Raw genomic sequence first — 18,700 nt, 5'->3', positions numbered from 1 at the left:
GGCCCCGCCGCCCGCCCGGCGCGGCGCCCCCGCCGCCGCCTGCCCAGGCCCGGAGCCGCGGCGGCTGCGGCGGGAGGGGCGGGACCGGGGCGGGCCGGGGGCGGGGGCTGGAGGGAGCCGGGGGGGCGCGGGGGATCGCCCGGGCGGAGCTGCGGAAGGGCGGGGATGTCCGGGGCCCTTGGGGTGTGTCTCGGGGCAGAAGGTGGGACCCTGAGGAGGGAAGGGGCTTTGGGGTCTGAAAGATTTCCGAGTGCGACAGACAGCAGAGCCAGGTCAGCCCCTTGTGCCCTCAGGTTCGTTCCTTTTCCCTCCCTCCGCTCTTAGGGTTCCTCCATTCCCTTCCCTGTCCCCACAGATCACCAACATTCCTCTCCACCCACGCTTATCCCACGTTCATTCTCCATTCATGCCCAGGTCTGTCCATTCCCCTCCACCTGTGTCCAGCCTCCATCAGCCAGTGCTGAAGGACCCAAATGTCTGTGCTGGTTCCCTTCCCCTTCTCACCAGGGGCCTAGAGCTTTGCATCTCCAGGTTGAGACTTTTTTCCATTCTCTCTTGGCTAATGATCAGCACATTGGGACAGAAGTTCTGGAGACATTTGTTGTACACCTGAATTCCCCACGGAGCTCCTTGAATACTGCTCAGGAAAAAGTCCTTCCAAGCTACAGGAACTATTCCAAGATGGGTTGCTATAGATGGCTTCTCCACAGTCCTTCATGGCCTCTCCACCTTTTCTTCTTCAGAGCAGTTTTTGGACATGCAGAATGAATTTTCCATGCTTGGTCCCTCTTTCTTTGCTTGGTCTCATTCATGCATTCCATGGGATAACATGCCCCTGATTTTGTGAGACACCCTCCTCTCCTTTATGCATTTTAACCTTGCTCACCTGGCCTGAGAACAGCACCAGCTCTATAATCCAGTTTTGCAGTTGTCTATAATAATTTGTCTCCTAGTGGCAGCTGGATTTTTTGGATACAGGCTATTTCTTCTGCATCTGCCCAGAGCTAGTCAGATTTCTAACACTCCATTCAAGCACTGTATCCTTGGGACATTATTTGCCTGACCCAACCCAGCCCACACAGCAGAGCAGGGGAGGCTCATGGCTCCCTGTGTTCTGACGTGTCTGAGGAGTCACAGATCTCACCTTGACTCATGCTTTCCCCAGCCTCCCACCTTTCCCAGTTCCCTACCAGGACCAAGTTTATCATGGTGACTGGTAGTGCTCTGGTATCCTCTGCTGCACATCTCTCCTTATCCTTATCTCAACACACATTTCACCTTCAAAAACCACACTCAGCTCATCAGAAAGGACGTAACAACCCCAACACAAACTGTCCCCACTCCTCTTCTGGCTCATCCAAGCCACCAAGGTGAAGGCAGCTCTCTCCTGGCAATGTCATGAAGCTTAAGGGTGATGATGGCCCTGGTGATATCAGACTTAGAGCAAGGGAGGAGAATTTGGGGTTGGTGCAGAGCAGAACCCATGGATTGTATGAAATGGCATATGGGATGTTTCATGGGAAGGGGAAAGGGAGGGACAAAAGGAGGAAAAAGCATAGAAAGGCAGAAAGAAAAGAGAGAAAATGTTCTGGTGGTGTGTGGGCAGTGGTAGCTATGCTTGCCAGCCTCAGCAGCATGTTTCAGCACTGCAGGCTGTCCTAGACCCTCATTAAATCATCTTTCTTCTGTGCAGAGATGCTCCCTGTTCAGAGCTGCCCGTGTGAGAGTGGGGAACATTTTGGTGGTTCACAAGAGGAAAAGGATAAGGAAAGTGTAAGAATAAGGATAAGGAAAGCCTATACCCCTTATACTTTTCAGGGAAAGGTGTGAGACATCTTGTAATTCTACAACTCATCATTTTCTGGTGTTGGCCCTTAAGAGTGAGAGATCTGGGTTTGGTTTGGTGTGGTTTGGTTTGTGCCTGAAGTAGAAGTACAGTGGCAAGTGTCATTTTTGGTGCTGGGTTAGAAAACCAAAACTCTTCTTCTGGCTTGAATGATGAAATCTTGGAGAAGGGGAGTAAGATTTCTCTTTGTAAAGATTTAATTTTATCTTCCTAGTACAAACACCAGCTAAATCTCTTCACAGTATAAGGGGGAATCTCTCAGCCCCTCTGACACTTCCCTCAAAAAGATAAAAAAACACTCACATGGCTTCCTGGGAGCAGTCTGGGTTCTCAGATCTGTCAGGTGCAGATCAAAAGTCTCCTAGAGAGGCTCATTACATGAAAACACTCCATAGCTGCAATCAGATCCAGATCTCAGCAGGTCCATCTCAGTTTTACCTAAGATAGCAAAATAGATAACTTGACTCCCAACCAGATCTTTTGTATAGGCCATATTTCCAGGGGATAAACATACAAGGTTTCTCTCTGCACTGCTCCTGAGACAAAAGACACAATTCCCCTCAAAGAAAATATCCACTTTGCATCAGGTAGTTTTTCTGGTGCATGTCTTCATTCACTCAGGAGAAGGAGACTTCTGATGTGGCAGATCAATAATTTTCAGGTTATGAAAACCCTTCATAAAGAAATCAAGTGAAATATTAGGTAGCAATCCTACTTTTCCACTACCCTCCTCCCAGCTATTGGAAACCCAAGATCATGTTATGCAGCCCAGATTCAGTTATCTGTAGTTATCAAATATCCCTGTCCCAACACCCCACCTGGCAGAAAAAACCACAGCTTAAGCTGTTTCTGTGCTTCCACCATCACTTATTTCCACCTCAGTTGTGCAAGTCAAGCAGAGACAAAAGGAAGAGGCCACAAGATGAACCAAGACAGGTCCAAGTCAACCCCCTAAATCTATGGAACCAAGAAAAAAATCCCAGGGTATCACATTTGAAACTGTAATTCCAGCAGGCCTAATTTTTTTTTTTTCCTGTTTTACTGCCTGGTTCCTGTAAACAGCACTGATTTGCAGAGCTGCTGTGAGCTATTGGCACTATGGATTTAATTGGTACATGCAGTTCCATCCCATTGCCCACAGAGTTCTCTGGAGCACTGCCTCTTCTCTAAGTTTTTTTTAAGAAATGCTGTTAATATCCTCTGATCATTTCACACCTCTCTTATAATGCAGAGTGCAGAAGCATCCATAGTTTCGATTTCTCAAGCTGCTTCACACACACACTCAGATAACACATTTAAATTTTGCTGTCACCCACTCCTAATCCATCTCAGGAAGCCTGGGGGTGGGGATTGAGGATGAGGAAATCAATTCCCTGCCAGTTTGAAGCGCACACGCTCTGAAACACAAACAATTCATGTGAGGTACCAGTACTTCTCAAAGGAACTCAAAATCAGCAGCTAAAATGTTGAGTGTTGAGTAAATGCTGCTCTTGGCTTCATCTAATTTAAGGGAGACAGTTCTGATGCCTCCCAGAAGCAGCACCTCAGGCCAGCAAACATCTTTAGTTTGGTGCAGAAGTCAGTCAGAACTGCAGAACCCCTGGATCACCAGTGCCCACTGGCTGCTTTCCTTTGCTAATGATTCCTTCTAGACATTCTAAGCATATTTTGACTGCTTTAAACTAAAATCTAAATGACCTCCATTGCAGCAGTGCTGCTATTTTATTAATTAGTTCCAGCATCTAATAGTTATGATGAGAAAAGTCTTGAGGCACACGATAAAAGGCATCACAAGGAAACATATAAACCTTGAGTGGTATAAATATACGGGGGAAAATGTTGCATCAAACTTCAACTTCACTAATATCTTTTGTCTTCATTTAAACCAGATAAGAATTAGTGCCTGATGTTATTACTTAGCATTTTAATAGGAGCACTATTTAATTTTAATTTTCTAAGCTGAAGACCATGCAATATACTTCTATTCTGCAGTTTATAATGAGGAAGCTCCCCTGGCCTTATTATCACCTACATTTCTGCATGTTTAAGCATTTGAAACAGTTAATCAGCCCACTGAGGCAATGTCTGAAATCACTGAACAGTTTCATATTTTGTCTTGCACTAGGTTTGTTCTTTTTTTCTTTGGTTATTACCAGAGCCATCAAACAACAACAAAGAAATCTGGGTTTGTTTTCATTTTAATGATGAAAGTAGATGCTTCATTTACTAAAAAGGTTCAATTCACATTTACTATCTGTGCTCCCAGTTTTATCCCTGCTGGCAGCTTTTATTTCAACAGCCCAATGCTGACATGCACAACCTTAAGAAAAATGGAACTGCAAAGAGAAATTAATGTCTAAAAATGTAATTAAACATTCTAAATGAAAAAGATCAGCAAATGTGGTTTTCAATGCTCTTCTTTGCCCTTTTTATCACGCATTAAGGTTGAAAAGTACCTCTAAAATCATTGAGTCCAACCTGTGACCAATCACCACCTTGTCAACCTGGCGCACTGAGTGCTGGCTGGGAGCAGTTGTTTTGTGCACAATTCCAGAGATGGTGATTTCACCCCTCCCTGGGCAGCCTGTTCCAGCCCTTATCCATCCTTTCCATGAAAAAATTCTTCCTGATGTCCAACCTGAACCTCCCCTGGTGCAGCTTGAGGCCATTTTCTCTTATCCTGTGCCTTGTTCCCTGGGAGAAGCGTTTGATCTCCACCCTCCTCTCAGGGAGTTGAAGACAGCAAGAAGGTCCCCGAGTCTCCTTTTCTCCAATCTGAGCCCCCCATGCTCCCTCAGCTGCTCCTCAGAGGACTGACACTGCAGACCCTTGCCCAGCTCCATTCCTTTCTCTGGACATGCAGCAGCCCCTCAAAGTCTTTCTTGTCGTGACAGGCCCAGAACTGGATGCAGCACTCCTGGTGTGCTCTCACCCAGGACAGAGAGGGAGTCACTGGCCTGGTCCTGCTGCCCACACTACAGCAGGTACAGGCCAGATGCCCGTGGCCTCCTGACCCTCTGGGGCACACTGGGAGCCAGAATTCCCAGGGCCTTTTCCATCAGGGCAGCTTTCCAGCCCCTCTGCCCCGAGCCTGCGCCGCTCCCGTGCCCTGCCTCGCCTCGCCTTTCAACCACTCCCTCGCACTGCCCTATGGACCTTGTCCCTCCATTGATTATGGCTCACCTGCCTTCTCCTCCCTGCTCCTCCCTTCCTTGCCTTACAAAGCTCTCACTTGCCTTGTCAACCATGCCCTTCCCTTCCCTTCCCTTCCCTTCCCTTCCCTTCCCTTCCCTTCCCTTCCCTTCCCTTCCCTTCCCTTCCCTTCCCTTCCCTTCCCTTCCCTTCCCTTCCCTTCCCTTCCCCTCTCCTCCCATGCCTTGATTTCCCTCCCTTGCCAGCCTGTTCCACGCCTTGTTTATCTGACCCTTCCTGGCCTCGCCTGGGGGCACCCGGACCCTCGGGAAGGGCTCCCGGCCTCGCCCTCCGGCCCTCGCCCCCGCGCACCCTCGGCTCTCTTCGGCCGCTCCCCACAGACTCCAAGCCCCGCCCACCCAGGTCGAGGCAGCGCCCAGCCCCGCCAATCCCGACCCGCCTTTCTCCGCCTCGTCCAATCACAGCCGTCCCTTCAATTCGGCCGCCTTCCCGCCAAACTCTGCCCTCTCAGCCGCGGCCCCGCCCCTCAGCCCGGCCCCGCCCCCCCGTTCGCCAGAGGCGCCGCTCCGGGAGACGGCGGAGGCGCGGCCTCGCTGCGGCAGCCCGCGGCAGATGCTTCGGGGGCCCGGGAGGGGCCGGCGGGGGCTCCCCGTTCAGGTCCCGGCTGGGATTTCTCCCCGGGGAAGGAGGGGACGGCGGGGAGTGGGAGTGACCGGCTCTCGGAACGGCGGAGAGAGAGCCTGAGGGGGGAGCAGAGCTCAGGGAAATGAGCAGGGCGGGAACAGGTGAGCCGGGCTTGCCCTGTGGCTGTGATTGGCTGCGCCGGGCATACCCTGTGGCTGTGATTGGCTGTGCCGGGCCGCGCTGTGCCGGCAGGAGGGTATAAATGAGGTGCACAGGTAAGCTCCGCTGCCAGTGCGGCAGCGCGGACGCGAGCGGAGGTTGGAGCTGCAGCGCCAGCCCAAGGCGCCCTGAGAACCCTTCACAGAGCTCCCGTCGGCGCACGGGGCAAGGGAGGGGCTGGCAAGGACTGACAAGGGAGGCCTTGTATACCCCTTCCTTGCCTTGTTCTACCTCTGTCTCTTCGTTGCTACGTTTTCGTAGCCCTTTATTACCTTGCTGTCCCTGCCATGCCCCTGTCTTGTCCTTTCCACAGAAAAGATGTATTGTTTCTTTATTCATGTCTAACCCTTGTTTAGAGAGCCACAGATTTAAAAAGTGACCTGTTTTACTGACATCAAGCCAAATGTGTGGCTCAGCAGCAAAGGGGGCTGGGGGGCAGATCCTGAGCCAGCCACAGGGGATTGGGGGTTCTGTCACACCCATGACTGGGAGGTCACTCACGGAGCCCCACCTGGCTGTGGGAGTTTGGCTCTGCACCTGTCACAGGGGTTGGCAGCACCAGGGGTATCCAGAGGGAGGAGAAAACATTATGGCTGCACACAATGACCTTTAAAGAACAGCTTGGGCTTAACGAGGCAGGTGAGCAAATCGCTGCCCCGAGCAGCAAGCAGAGACAGGAGTCACAGCAGGGGACAGACAGATTTATTATGTTTCTGGGAGCAGCGCCATTACATTTTGCTGGGGATAAGGTCACCCCCTGCAGCCAGAGCAGAGAGATGGGCTGGGATGGTTATTCAAAGCGATGGGAACAAGAAGCTGCAGCCAAACCCCCGGGATCTGCTGCCAATGTGGGGCTCCATGGGTCGCTGCAGCAGACGTGCGGCCAGCATCTGCCACAGCCACTTCCACATCTTTCCAGCAACATTCCCAAGGGCCAGGGCATGGCACAGGAGTCAGTGCAGCCTCTTGGCTCCCACCAGGGAAGGAAGGGCTTAAGACAAGAATAAATACAGCTTTCAAAGTCACCCTGACACCCCACGCACTGCTGCACAGCCTGGTGAAGGCGTTTACAGAGATCTGTCAGCTGGAATCCAGCAAGGGAGAGTAGAGGCATCCGAAGGTTTAACACTGACTCGTTCGTATCCTGATCTCCTCCACCAGGCTCTCCCTTCGAACATTGACCTACACGGGGGAGCAAAAAGTTCCTTCAGTACAACTCCAGCAGCTTGACACAGTCATGGCCCTGTGGCTCAGGAGGTCACACCAAGGTGTCACCAGTCTCTCTACAGGGACTGAATGGGCTGTAGCAGCCACAGAGGTGAACCCATGAGAGCAGGCACACACCAGCACCCCCAGTAAACCCTCTCCTGCATAATGGCTTTAAGAATGCTGCTCTTCCCACACTTGCCTATTGGTTCCAAAGCTACTGATCTATGCGGTGATCTTAGCCAGTGAGCTATGCACTGATTCCAGTGCTGCCTGTTTTGGGAATCTGCCCTGAGGTAACAGGCACAGAGCAGCCCTGCAGTTCAGGGTTAACCAAGTTCTGTTCAGTCTCATTCCAAGAGCAGCACTGAATCACCCCTCCAGGCTCCTGAACTGAGGAGTTCAAGGAGGCCACATGATAGGAGACTCCCCACAGCTGGACACAACAGCACTTCATGACTCCAGGAAGCTGCATGGGCCAAGGAACTGGAATATGGGGTGCTACAGAAATTGCTGGAAACACCACTGGGTCTGGAGGGCTGGGCTGAAGGGTCACATAGCCAACCCCACCGTGCCACAGGCTGTACCTCCTCCCTGGATGCCACGATCCGCAGCTTGACGACTCCATCTTTGAGCTCCTGCTCACCCACAATGGCAACAAGAGGGATGCCTGTCTCCTCACAGTACTGCAGCTGATTCAGCAGCTTGGGGTTCTTCTTGTACAGTATCTCTGCCTGGGAGAAAGCCAGAGCACAAATCATCAAACTGGGAGGTTTCACTGGACACCTTCAACCAGGCACTGCTGGGGCACTCTGGTGAGTGTGAGGTTGTGTGGTGGGGACAGGATGGATCCCTGGAGAAGGCTGGGCACCAGCTTCAACAAGGCCTTGCAGTTATAGGGCAAACGAAGTCCTGCTGCCCAGCCCTTCCTGGAGAGCCCATGATTTGGGACACTGAGAAGAGGAAGGCTCCATTCAGGAAGGCAGTGTCTGCCCCCCACCTGCTCCCTGTAACTCCTTCCCAAAGCAAAGCCAGATCTGCTCCATTCCCAGACACAGTGAACCAGGCAGCTCTTGGCTTTGCCATCACCCAGTCATACCTTGATTCCAGCATCCCACAGTTCAGAGATAAGCTTCAGTCGCTCTTCAAGGAGCTTCTTTTGGGCAGAGGCCACCAGCACCTGTGTCTCTGTTGTCCTGATCTTTTCCTCAGAGGCCTGGAGAGGGGACAAGACCCAGAAGATGCCACAGACAGACCAAGACACCTGAGATTGATTCTATGAGCAGGATGGGTCACCACTCAGCTCCATCAATCTAGCACTGAAGAGGACTGGGCTCAGAGGGATCAACAGCCTTAACCCTTAACTCAGAGTCAGAGAAATCCCACAGATCCCATCCTAGAGCAGAATCAATTATCCATGACAGATGCTTAACACAGCCTCCCTCCAGTTTCTCCACACCCAAGGGCCTCCTAAATATCTGCTCTGAGCAGCTCAGAAGCAACACACCCAGGAGAAGGTGGACACAGGCAGCTGCCTGCTCTTCAGCTGAGGTTCAAACTATGGGTTAAACAGCAGTAAGCTGAATGCTCCACCAGCCCCTGTGGCAGATGTTGGATACTCCATGTGGCATTTCCCTGCTGCCTTGCTGAAGGGAGAAGTCTTTAAAAGGTCACCTGCAAAGGAACAAACCTGTCCAGGGCTGGAGGTAGTGGGGGAGGAATTCAGTTTCTATTTAGAAATTCCAGTTGTGTTTGGCTGCCGAGAGAGAAATAACACCAGACTTCTGGGGGAAGGGAACACGTAGCCCATTTTGGGAGCTTACAAAGACCTATTTAACACCCATTGACTGGGATGAAGAACAGTTCGACTTTGAGGAGAGGGATGAGGAAAAATCTATCTGGGAAACCCCTAGAGGCACTGCAGTTCCTGCCCTGGAACATGTGATACCTGGTCTCTGTAGTGCCACAGGCAGGACAAATAGATGTGTGAGGCTGCTGCCTCCATTGCAGAACAACGCTGGCTCACCAAGGAGGATGGGGGCTCACATGGATGCCTAATGCAGTGGGGAACACTAAGGTACCTGCCCCTGCTGAGGATTAAAGTGGCCCCACCAGCTGCAGCTGGAGAAGCCATGTCTGGGGGCTGTGGGAAGAAGGGTCTTGTCTTCAGTGGGAGCCCCAGACACCATCTGCCAGGCCAGAGAGAATTGGAGGTTATATGCTGGTTCTGACTCCTGGTGCAGAACACAGCAGAGGCCTGGCTGGCTTCTCCAAAGGCTGGGGCAGAGAACACTCACTTCAGCATCTGCTGGAGCGGGGAATGAACCATGCTTAGCTGAGCACCAAAGGCACCTACCTCCAGCCTCTGTTCCAGGATGGAGAAGATGCGCTCGATGCCGATGCTGACCCCCACGCAGGGCACCTTGCGGCCCTTGGCATCAAACATGCCCACCAGCCCGTCATAGCGGCCGCCCCCGGCCACGCTGCCAACGCTCAGCGGCTCCTCCGTGTGCTCGTTCTCCTGCTGCAGCAGCACAGCCTCAAAGATCACCCCCGTGTAATAGTCCAGGCCCCGCGCCAGGCTCAGGTCGAAGGAGATCTGCGGGGCACAAGGGCGGCTCCGTCACCGCCCGCTCGGGGCCCAGCAGGGCAGCTCCCCCTCCTTCCCCCACACCTCCTCACCTTCCCTGTGATGCCAAACAGGGTCAGGTACTCAAACAGCAGCTTCATGTCGCCCAGCCCTTCCTTGGCCACCTTGTTCTGGGATAGCTTTGGGTCCTGGAGAAGCTGCTCGATCAGGTCCAGCCCACCTGTGGGACCAGCCATGCCTCAGCTGTGCCAGGGCAGCAGCAGCCGGCACGATGGCCCCGGCCAGCCGGGGCTGTGCCCTGCACCTTCCATGCCCAGCCCAGCACAAGGCCAAGGGCATCACCCCATGGTGCTCACCGTGGAGCTGGACATACTCCCCAATGCGATCGGCAGCCTCGGGAGAGAGCCCCTTCTCTCCCACCATCTCACTCCTCACTTCTTCCCATGGCACCTGTGAGGGGAGAGAAGGGCATCAGCCATTGCACCAGGGACACGGGCTCTCCTCTGCATGGCAGAATCCCACCATCATGCTTAGAAGGCGCATGAGAGAAGTAGCAGCTCTCAGGGCACAGTCATGTGTGCACAACTCCATTTCTTGAACCTCTGCACAGCCTGTTTGTATCTCAACCCTATAAAAATACCTTTAGTTTGATTTCTGGCCAGAATCAAATATCAGCACTGTATAACCACCAAGTCTGAGACCCATCTTGCTGCTGTGGTTTCCCTGGTTAGGTACTTAGTCATAAGCATCACTCAGGAAAGTGTTGCTGGTTATGGAATCACCTGGAAAGGTGTGAGGTATTGCTTGAGGAATGGAAAAACCCAATGGAAGCATAATATGCTGCCATCTTCCCACTGACCATGAGTCAGAGACCCAGAGTCTTGATCACATCCAGCTGCACTGTGATAAATCACAAGGAAATGATCCCATCAGAAAGAAGCCCTGTGCTCCCTTCCATTGCCTTCTGCACATACACAGCCCCAAACTCCAAACTTTGGTCATGCCTCTGCAATGGATCTCTGCTAACAGGGCTGTGAGTGAGACCCCCTCCAGCTGCCTTCATCTGACCATCTGATGAGTCCTCCACAAGAAAAGGCAGTTCACCCTTCAACGAAGAACCACGACCACATGTGATGACATGCAAGCTGCTCTTTTAACATGCCCTAGCCTAATCTGGTGCAGGTTTTCATGAGCCTGGTTCATACGCAGCAACACCTTGAGCAGGTGAAGATTTGGGATATTGAACCTCCTGCATGAAGAGCATTTTTCCCCTCCCACCTTTCTTTTTATCAGGACCTCGTGGGATAGTGGATAACAAAACAGAGGATCCACTCTTCCTGTGTGAATGCTGTGCCCTGCACGTATCCCCTCCAGGGAAAGGTGGGAACAACTTGATGCTTATCAGCATTTTCCAGCCATTTCTCATGGACCATGGCTCATTCACTGAGACTCCAGCAGCAGCCTGGAGCTCCAGCCCATACCTTATCCAGCTTGTCAACACTGGAGCAGATGGTTCTGAATTTGCTGTCTGGGACTCCACACACTGCAAACATCCCATCAAGGATGCGCCGGTCATTGACCTGGGGAAAAGGAGCAGCACATCAGGAATTATGAACTCATGCAGATGCTTCAGCCTTGTCCTGCTTCATTCCCCCTAATTTTAAGCATGGAAGAGAATAGAGGAGACATATGTGAAGGGGTTTTCTTGCTATTTGTAATTTTTGTCTCCCATTCTTGGGAAGCTGAGCCTCCCAGAGCAGAGCAAATAGCACAACTGACACCTACCAAGCCTGGGCAGAGCCATCACATTTCTTTCTACAGCCACAGACACCTCCACTCAAGAGAGAAAAGAAAAAAAAAAACATCAGGGCCTATGAGTCCCCTCATGTGGACATGTAAAAACAGCTTGGGAACAGACCACAGCCAAGGAGATAAATTCAGAGTATTACCTTACACTATCAGCCTAAAAGAAAAGGGACGTCTGATTATATTAAATCTTCAATAAGGATTTATTGTTTTAATGATAGTATGGTGAATTCTATAGCTTAATTATGCTCTGTAAGAGCACATAGTTAAGGCCAAAGACTCAGCTGCATTCAACATTTCCATGGGTAGTGAAAATGTGTACAATTAGGAACAAAGAAACTTCACAGGAATTTGGAATCCTCCAGCATCAACATGAACCAGAAAGTGGGAGACAAGAAGAACCACAGGCAGATTATTCTGTTGTTCCCCACTGCAGGAGTGTCTTCATCCTCAAAGGCACCACTTTCACCACTGCCCGAACACCCAGTTCCTTCATGTCATCTGAGACTGATTTAAGGGGAAGTACCTGGCTCCTGCTCCATGGGGCTGCACCAGGAACACAACATCCAGCCTGCAGTGCCCAGGAATGGCCCAGCTCCAGATCCCTCAGAGATCTCACTGCCCTCCTGTGCATCCAGCACTCCCACTCATTGCTTTACTGCACCTGTGCACCCTTCCCATCCTGCCTCACCTACACACCAAGCACCATTTGCTGCCATCCCAAGGGAACAGAGGTGTCTGGAAGCAAATAGCAGGCTCAGCCTACAGTAGGGCACAACTCTTGGTCTAGAAAATGCTTCAGCTGCAAAAAGGACTTGGTGGCAAGGCAGGAGTCTGCAGGCAACACCACACACTGAGCAGATGCCCCTGCTGGGATAAGGGCAGGAGTCCTGGACCAGAACCTGTTTTACTGCAGGCAGGGAATAAAACAATCACCTGCTTAGATAGATATTGGGAATAAATTCTTTATGATAGGGGTGGTGAGGCCCTGGCACAGGTTGCCCAGAGAAGCTGTGACTGCCCCACTCCTGCAAGTGTTCAAGACCAGGCTGGACAGGGCTTGGAGCAACCTGGGATAGTGGAAGGTGTTTCCCTCCCATGGCAGGGTAATGGAACTGGATTATATTTAAGGTCCCTTCCAACCCAGACCATTCTATCACTGTAGCTGGTTGCTGGAATTTTGCAAGGGACCGTGCTTAGTTCTGGAGAGAACTCCATCAGCTGCAGCCTCAGGAAAACTCCTGTCATTCCCAGCTCAAAGCAAATGCAAGTGGAGTCCAATCTTTAACACAAGGGGAAGCTTCCAGGCAGAGAGGAGGGACAAACTTAGAGTGGGAGCAGGTGCTACTGTGTAAAACCACAGAACAATGACCACTGCTTCCCAGCAGGGCACAGAGAACCCACCCAGTCTCACCTTGATGACAAAGTCCCCGAGCTGCAGGTCACTGAGGATCTCGTGCACGATCTTCAGGCACTCGGCATCAGGAATCATGGGGTCAAACTGCCCAGCAATGTCAAAGTCCTGGGGGCACAGGAAAAGGCAGTCAGCAATTCAGCATCACAGCATGGCTGCAGAAAAACAGCTTCTGGGAACAGCAGCTTGTATACAAAACCCAACAGAACCGGGATGTGAGGGAGCACTATCCCTTACAGAGTCAATCCAGAAGGGACAGGATGTGGGTTAGGACCTCTACCATGGAAGGCAGCAGTGCTCTCATGTCCACTGCATTTCAAAGAGTTTGTACACTGCAGTTGTTGTGTGATACTCTGAAACAGAGATCCTCAAAAAACAACAAAAAGGAGGAGCAGAAGTAAATATATAGAACAAAGGAATCAGAAAGAAGAGGAAAAAATTACTTCTCATTTGCTATGACCTAAATACCAAATGTTTTGCCTTAATTCTTAGGATGCTTTTTTTAATATGCATGCAAACCAAGTTAATGATTAGGGAAGGCAAGAGAAGCAAAACCAGAGTTTCAACTGCTAAGACAGGAAAGGCAATCAGGAACCCTGCATGGTCCCCACCAGAGATCACCAGATGAACTAGCACATAGAAGAACCAAAGCCCAGCATCAAGATGCTTTAATAGGCTGATTGGAAACAACATCAGTGTTCAGAGAGAAATGAAACACAGAAGCGACAAGAGAGCCCATCTTCAATTCCTGTTTAGAAATCCCCAAATGCAAAGTCTGCAGTGAGATTTTGGGTTCAAGAATAACTTTCATTATGTGGATATATTTCAAGAGGGCTTCACCAAGCTCTCAAAATAAATTGGGGCATTGGAGGACGAGATGGGATCACACAGTTAATTCCTGATCAGCCGAGTGCAATAAGGGCTGATGCAATCCTTGGGAAAGTTGGGTGAGGAAGTACAGGAAGTGTACAGGAAGTCAGGAAAGTCCTGATATCGCTGTAAATGGCACAGATTAAATGTCACTGAAAAAGAACAGGGCCTGGTGAATTATATTGAAGAAAAACTGCAGGAAACAGTCCTAGGCTGAGAAAAGAACAAAAACATATCCAAGGAGAGAAGGTAACAAAGGTAACAGAGCTTGATTTAAGTGGTCTAAGGAGGGGAAAATTTCTCTAAACATTTCCCAAATGTTTACCTGGGAAAGGGGAAGAATACATATCAAGGGATGATAGCTAGTATTTTAAGTGCTGAACTATTTAAATGAGAGGAAGGAAACTATCAGGTGCAAATACATTTAGTCTGGATATTAGAAGACCATTTCTAGCTATCCTAGGAGTGAGATCTTGGAGTAGATGAGACAGGAGGCAATGACCCCAAGTTAACTGGAAACAGGAATCACCAAGCCAAAGCTGGAAGGTATTCCCAGGGGTTGTATAATGAAGTAGGAATATTCTCAAACAAAAGAAATTGTTTGCAACATGAGTCCCTGGGGACTGTGTCAGTAGAGCAGAGCAAAGCTGTTCCTTAGGGCTACCATGGGAGTGCCACTAAGGAAATTGCTTGGTTACTTGTTCTGTAATTTGGCCTCTGTGTTTTTCCTTCTTTTGAAGTTAAAATTGACTAAACATGGAAGGGAGGTAGTGTATGCTACTGCCTTGCCTGGTTGGTATGTCCTGGTAACACACCCAGAGCTGAACTGTTGCCAGATTTGGGATCAGAAGGAAATTCTTCCCCACCACCCACCCACCAAGCACAGTGGGATGGAGCAAGGAGCTGCCCTCCCACACAGTGCAAAGGAGGTGATACCTGGGGGCTCTATGACAAAGTTCTACACCCCACCAGCACCATGTCACAGCTGTCACACCCCCTCTCCCATTGTTTTTCACACTCATAAAGACACCCTAAGGAGATTAGTGGGTCCTTCAGAGCTTTCCACAGGCACAGGGAAGGGTAACACAGCTGTTACTTTGACAGTGCTATGTGCCCACAGGTGCTGGCCTGCCCACAGCCTGTCCCAGCAGTGTCCCTGCCCACAGCCACACTCACACACTGGTAGAACTCGCGGTAGCGGCCCCGGGTCATGGCCGGGTTGTCCCTCCTGTACACCTTGGCAATGTGGTAGCGCTTGATGTTGGTGATCTTGTTCATGGCCAGGTAGCGAGCAAAGGGCACCTGAGACAGAGTAAAGGATGGCAGCGAGAAGGGATCATCCCCCCAGTTATGTCACAGGCAGCACTGGGTCCTCACTGCATCCCACCCAGCAAAGGACTGCTAAGAGACAGCTGGACTTATCCCAGCTCCCCAAGGTCTCCACATGCTGCCTCCAAGTGTCCCTTCAGGATTCTTCCAGCAGCACCTTGGGCTGGATCTCAGAGCCACATGGGCTGTGTACTGCAGCAGCCTGCTCTGGGAACCCTGCCTGGGAGAAATCACACTCATACAGATCTTCTGTTCTTCCACACACATGGGACATGAAGCTGTGTCAGGGGAGGGTCAGGCTGGATGTTAGGAAAAGGTTCTTTCCCCAGAGGGTTGTTGGGCACGGACACAGGCTCCCCAAGGAAGTGGTTGTAGCACCAGACCTGAGAGAGCTCAAGGAGCATTTGGAAAACGCTCTCAGGCACTTGGCTGGAGTGTTCTGTGCAGGATCAGGAGGAGTTAGACTTAATGATCCTTGGGGTCACTTCCAGCTCAGGATATTCCATGATTCTAAGCATTCCTTCATCAAACAGAAGCAATGCAGAGTAAATACCAAGCAAGGGTTCTGCACCACTGAACCACACTGCCTGCTCATGCTCTCCCTGTCAGTTTGGGGTCCCTCCTCCCCCTCAGGACAGTGCTACCCCAAAAGGAGGGCTGCCAAGGCCCCTCAGCAGCAGCTGTGGCAGGATACTGTCAGGTCATAGCGCAGGGACAGCAGCTCTCCTCCCTGATCCTTCAGATCATAGATGAGCTTCGAGTCTTCACCGTATTTCCCTGTCAGTGTCTCCTACAACAAAACAACACACGAACAAACAGCATCTTCAGTGACAGGGATCAGCGCTAGAGCACACAGAAAACAAGGAGAGAAAGGAAAAATGCCTAGGAAAGGAAGGAAACTCAGCTCTCAGCACTCTGAGCTGCAGGATCCTCAGCAGCTCAGCCAAGCTGCTGTGTCCTCACCCACCTTCAGCTCGAACACCGGCGTGTCGATGACTTCGGCCCCGTGGCGCTTGAAGCAGGAGATGATGGCTTTGAAGGCCCTCTCACGGATGGCCATCTCCTTGGGGCCAAAATCCCGGGTGCCCTGGGATGAGGGAGCAAAAGGAGCAAGGCACACTTTGGGTTAGAGGCATGACATGAGAAGGATGCTGCCATACTGCTAACAAAGCCAGAGAGACCAGGTCCAGACAGCAGATATTGGTAAACAGCCCTTAAAACATTGGAAAACACCACAACACAGCTCAGACAGAGTCTGCCATGGTCTGCAGAGTGAAACCTAAGCCAGGAGTTTCACAGTACAGGAAATAAATGGGATAAAACAGATCCAGCAGTCAGAGGTCAGTGCTTTCAAGCCTGACAGTGCAACCAGGACCTGTCCTCAGCTCTGATGCAAACCTGTTAGCCAGACCCCTGCCCAGTGAGCCACCCCAAAGGTGGAAACAGAGGACACTGTGCAACAACCATCAGCTCTGCAATTTCCAAACAGAGAAAAATCATCTTTCAAAATGCAACACCTGTGAAATGTCTGTCTACAGTTCACAGGGCCATGCACCCTTTCCATTTCTCTGGTGTCAAGGATCCCTAAATTATTTCAATGACCACCTTCATGCTCTCAGTAACACAAAAATCGTTGTTATTAGCTAGACCTCCACTTCCACTTTATAAAACCAGTTAGGCAGGAGGAAGCACCCTGACCCACAGATCACTCAGGTGCCCTTCAGCAGCCATTGACAAGCCTGAGATGGGCTGGAAACTCAACTGAGCTGCAAAATCCCCTTCTCCACACTTTTAAATAGTGAAATACCCTTTCACTTTCCAGGCATCACACCACAATTACATTCAAGCAAACATATCATAAAGGAAATAGACAAAGGGACAGTTTTGAGACTTTCAAATATTGGGAATAAATTCTTCCCTGTGAAGTTGCCCAGAGAAGCTGTGGCTGCCCCATCCCTAGAAGTGTCCCAGGCTAAGCTGGACAGGGCTTGGAACAACCTGGGATAGTGGAAGGTGTCCCTGCCATGGCAGGGGGTGGAACAAGATGAGATTTAAGGTCCTTCCAACCCAAAGCACTCCATGTGTCTGTGATTTCCTGTGTCAGTGGCATCACCATAGCCTGGCTTGTTTGTGAACAGATTCATAACTGTCTACACAGCACAGCATGGGAGCAGGTGGTCTCTGATCAGCTGCCAGTGGTGAAACATTCAGGTTACAAAGTATTTCAGCAGAAATTGCATTATGGGCACTATTCTTACTGGCCTGGAGGCTGAAAAGCTACTTGTAAAGGAAGGGTCCTTGCACAAGAGGACACAAATTCCAGCAGCTGGCCAGACCTGTTCGGTAAATGAGCCCCTCAGAGCAAGGACAGATATGAGCCCTCTCCCACTGGGCAGCTACAATAAAGCTTGATCAGAAGGGAATTTCCTGCCCACACCAGCAGTGGTTGGAATGTCACAGAAGCACCCAGAAGTCTCTAAGGGGGTGGGTATCTGGGTTGAATACTGCCAGGCAATGTTTTCATCCCTCTTCCCCTTGCTGCTAAAAGTGAAAGTGGAAACAGAAATGTGAACAAAGACAAGTGTGGCCATGCTGGACCTTGACTCACAGATGTGTGGGGGTGCTGGCTGTGTGTCTGGGGGAGGACATGCACACAGAGGGGCACAGGAGAGGGGAGTTACCTTTGGGGTCTTCAGCACAAACTTGTGTTTCCCCTCATCTGTCCCCAGCTGCGCCTTCATCTCGAGCAGCTTTGCCACTTCCTTTGCAATCTGGGGATGGAGAAGGAGGGAGCTGGGGATAAGACCACCCACCAGGCCCAGCCCACTGCCTTCCCCAGCACCTTCAACCCCAGCACTCACAGTGCACCTGCACCCCACAACCACAACACACCCACTATCCCAGTTTCTCAGCGACCAGAGGGACACTCCCTGCTTCTCTCCAGCACTTCCCACTTCTCATACAAGCACCCCTATCTCAGCAAGGCGAACACCCCCACCATTCCCTGACTGCCACGACCTCCACTACCATCCATAGCTATGTCCCCATTCCTATCCCCACCACCACCAGCTCCTGCTACACGCACCAGCACCGGCTGTTTCCAGCATCCTCCTCCCAGCCACCCTTCCCTTCAATCTAACACCGCTATCAGCGGTTCCCACCACGCGTCTCCCCTGCACCCTCAGCCCTTCCACTTCCCAGCCCCGCACTCCCACCCTTCCCGACCCCTCTTTTCCCAACGCCACCAGCCCTGGCCCGGGAGCCCCCGCACCGGGAGCCCCCGCACCGGGAGCCCCCGCACCGGCACTCCCCGTTCTCCCCCGCTGCTCTCTCCCAGCCCAGCACCGGCGCCCGCAGCTCCCCAAGCCCCTCTTGCCCATGCCACCACCGCCCCCGTTCTCATCCCCGGCCGCTCCCAGCCATACTGCTGCTCCCCCAGCACCCCATTCCGGGAGCACCGGAGCCGCCGCACCTCGTCCGCATCGGCCTTGTCCTGTTTGAGCCTCCGCACGGTCTCCGCCTGGGCCCGCACCGCCGCCTCCTCCGCCATGGCGAGGCCGCGCCCGCGCCGCGCATGCGCAACTCCCGCGCCGCCGCCGCGCACGCGCCGCGCCGCCACCGCGGGGAAGGGAAAGCCGGAGGG

At 51.7% G+C, this 18,700-nt stretch overlaps 1 protein-coding gene across 1 annotated transcript; it reads right to left on the bottom strand.

Annotated features, from left to right (window-relative positions):
- Positions 1–6,528: 6,528 nt before the first annotated feature.
- LOC311159735 (histidine--tRNA ligase, cytoplasmic) lies at positions 6,529–18,677 on the bottom strand. Its single transcript, XM_084215989.1, has 13 exons — positions 18,530–18,677; positions 17,739–17,828; positions 16,025–16,144; positions 15,752–15,847; positions 14,905–15,030; positions 12,859–12,966; positions 11,120–11,218; positions 9,995–10,088; positions 9,731–9,858; positions 9,405–9,647; positions 8,148–8,264; positions 7,636–7,782; positions 6,529–7,024 (listed from the first exon to the last, which is right to left on the bottom strand). Exons 1-13 carry the CDS (start codon positions 18,605–18,607, stop codon positions 6,965–6,967), a joined length of 1,506 nt encoding a protein of 501 aa, XP_084072115.1. The 5' UTR covers positions 18,608–18,677; the 3' UTR covers positions 6,529–6,964.
- Positions 18,678–18,700: the final 23 nt, after the last annotated feature.

The sequence above is a fragment of the Fringilla coelebs genome, assembly GCF_963513975.1.
Source record: "Fringilla coelebs genome assembly, chromosome: 15".
Taxonomy (NCBI): domain Eukaryota; kingdom Metazoa; phylum Chordata; class Aves; order Passeriformes; family Fringillidae; genus Fringilla; species Fringilla coelebs.
Note: the sequence above shows the minus strand (reverse complement) of the source record. Positions and strands in the feature narration are given on the sequence as shown.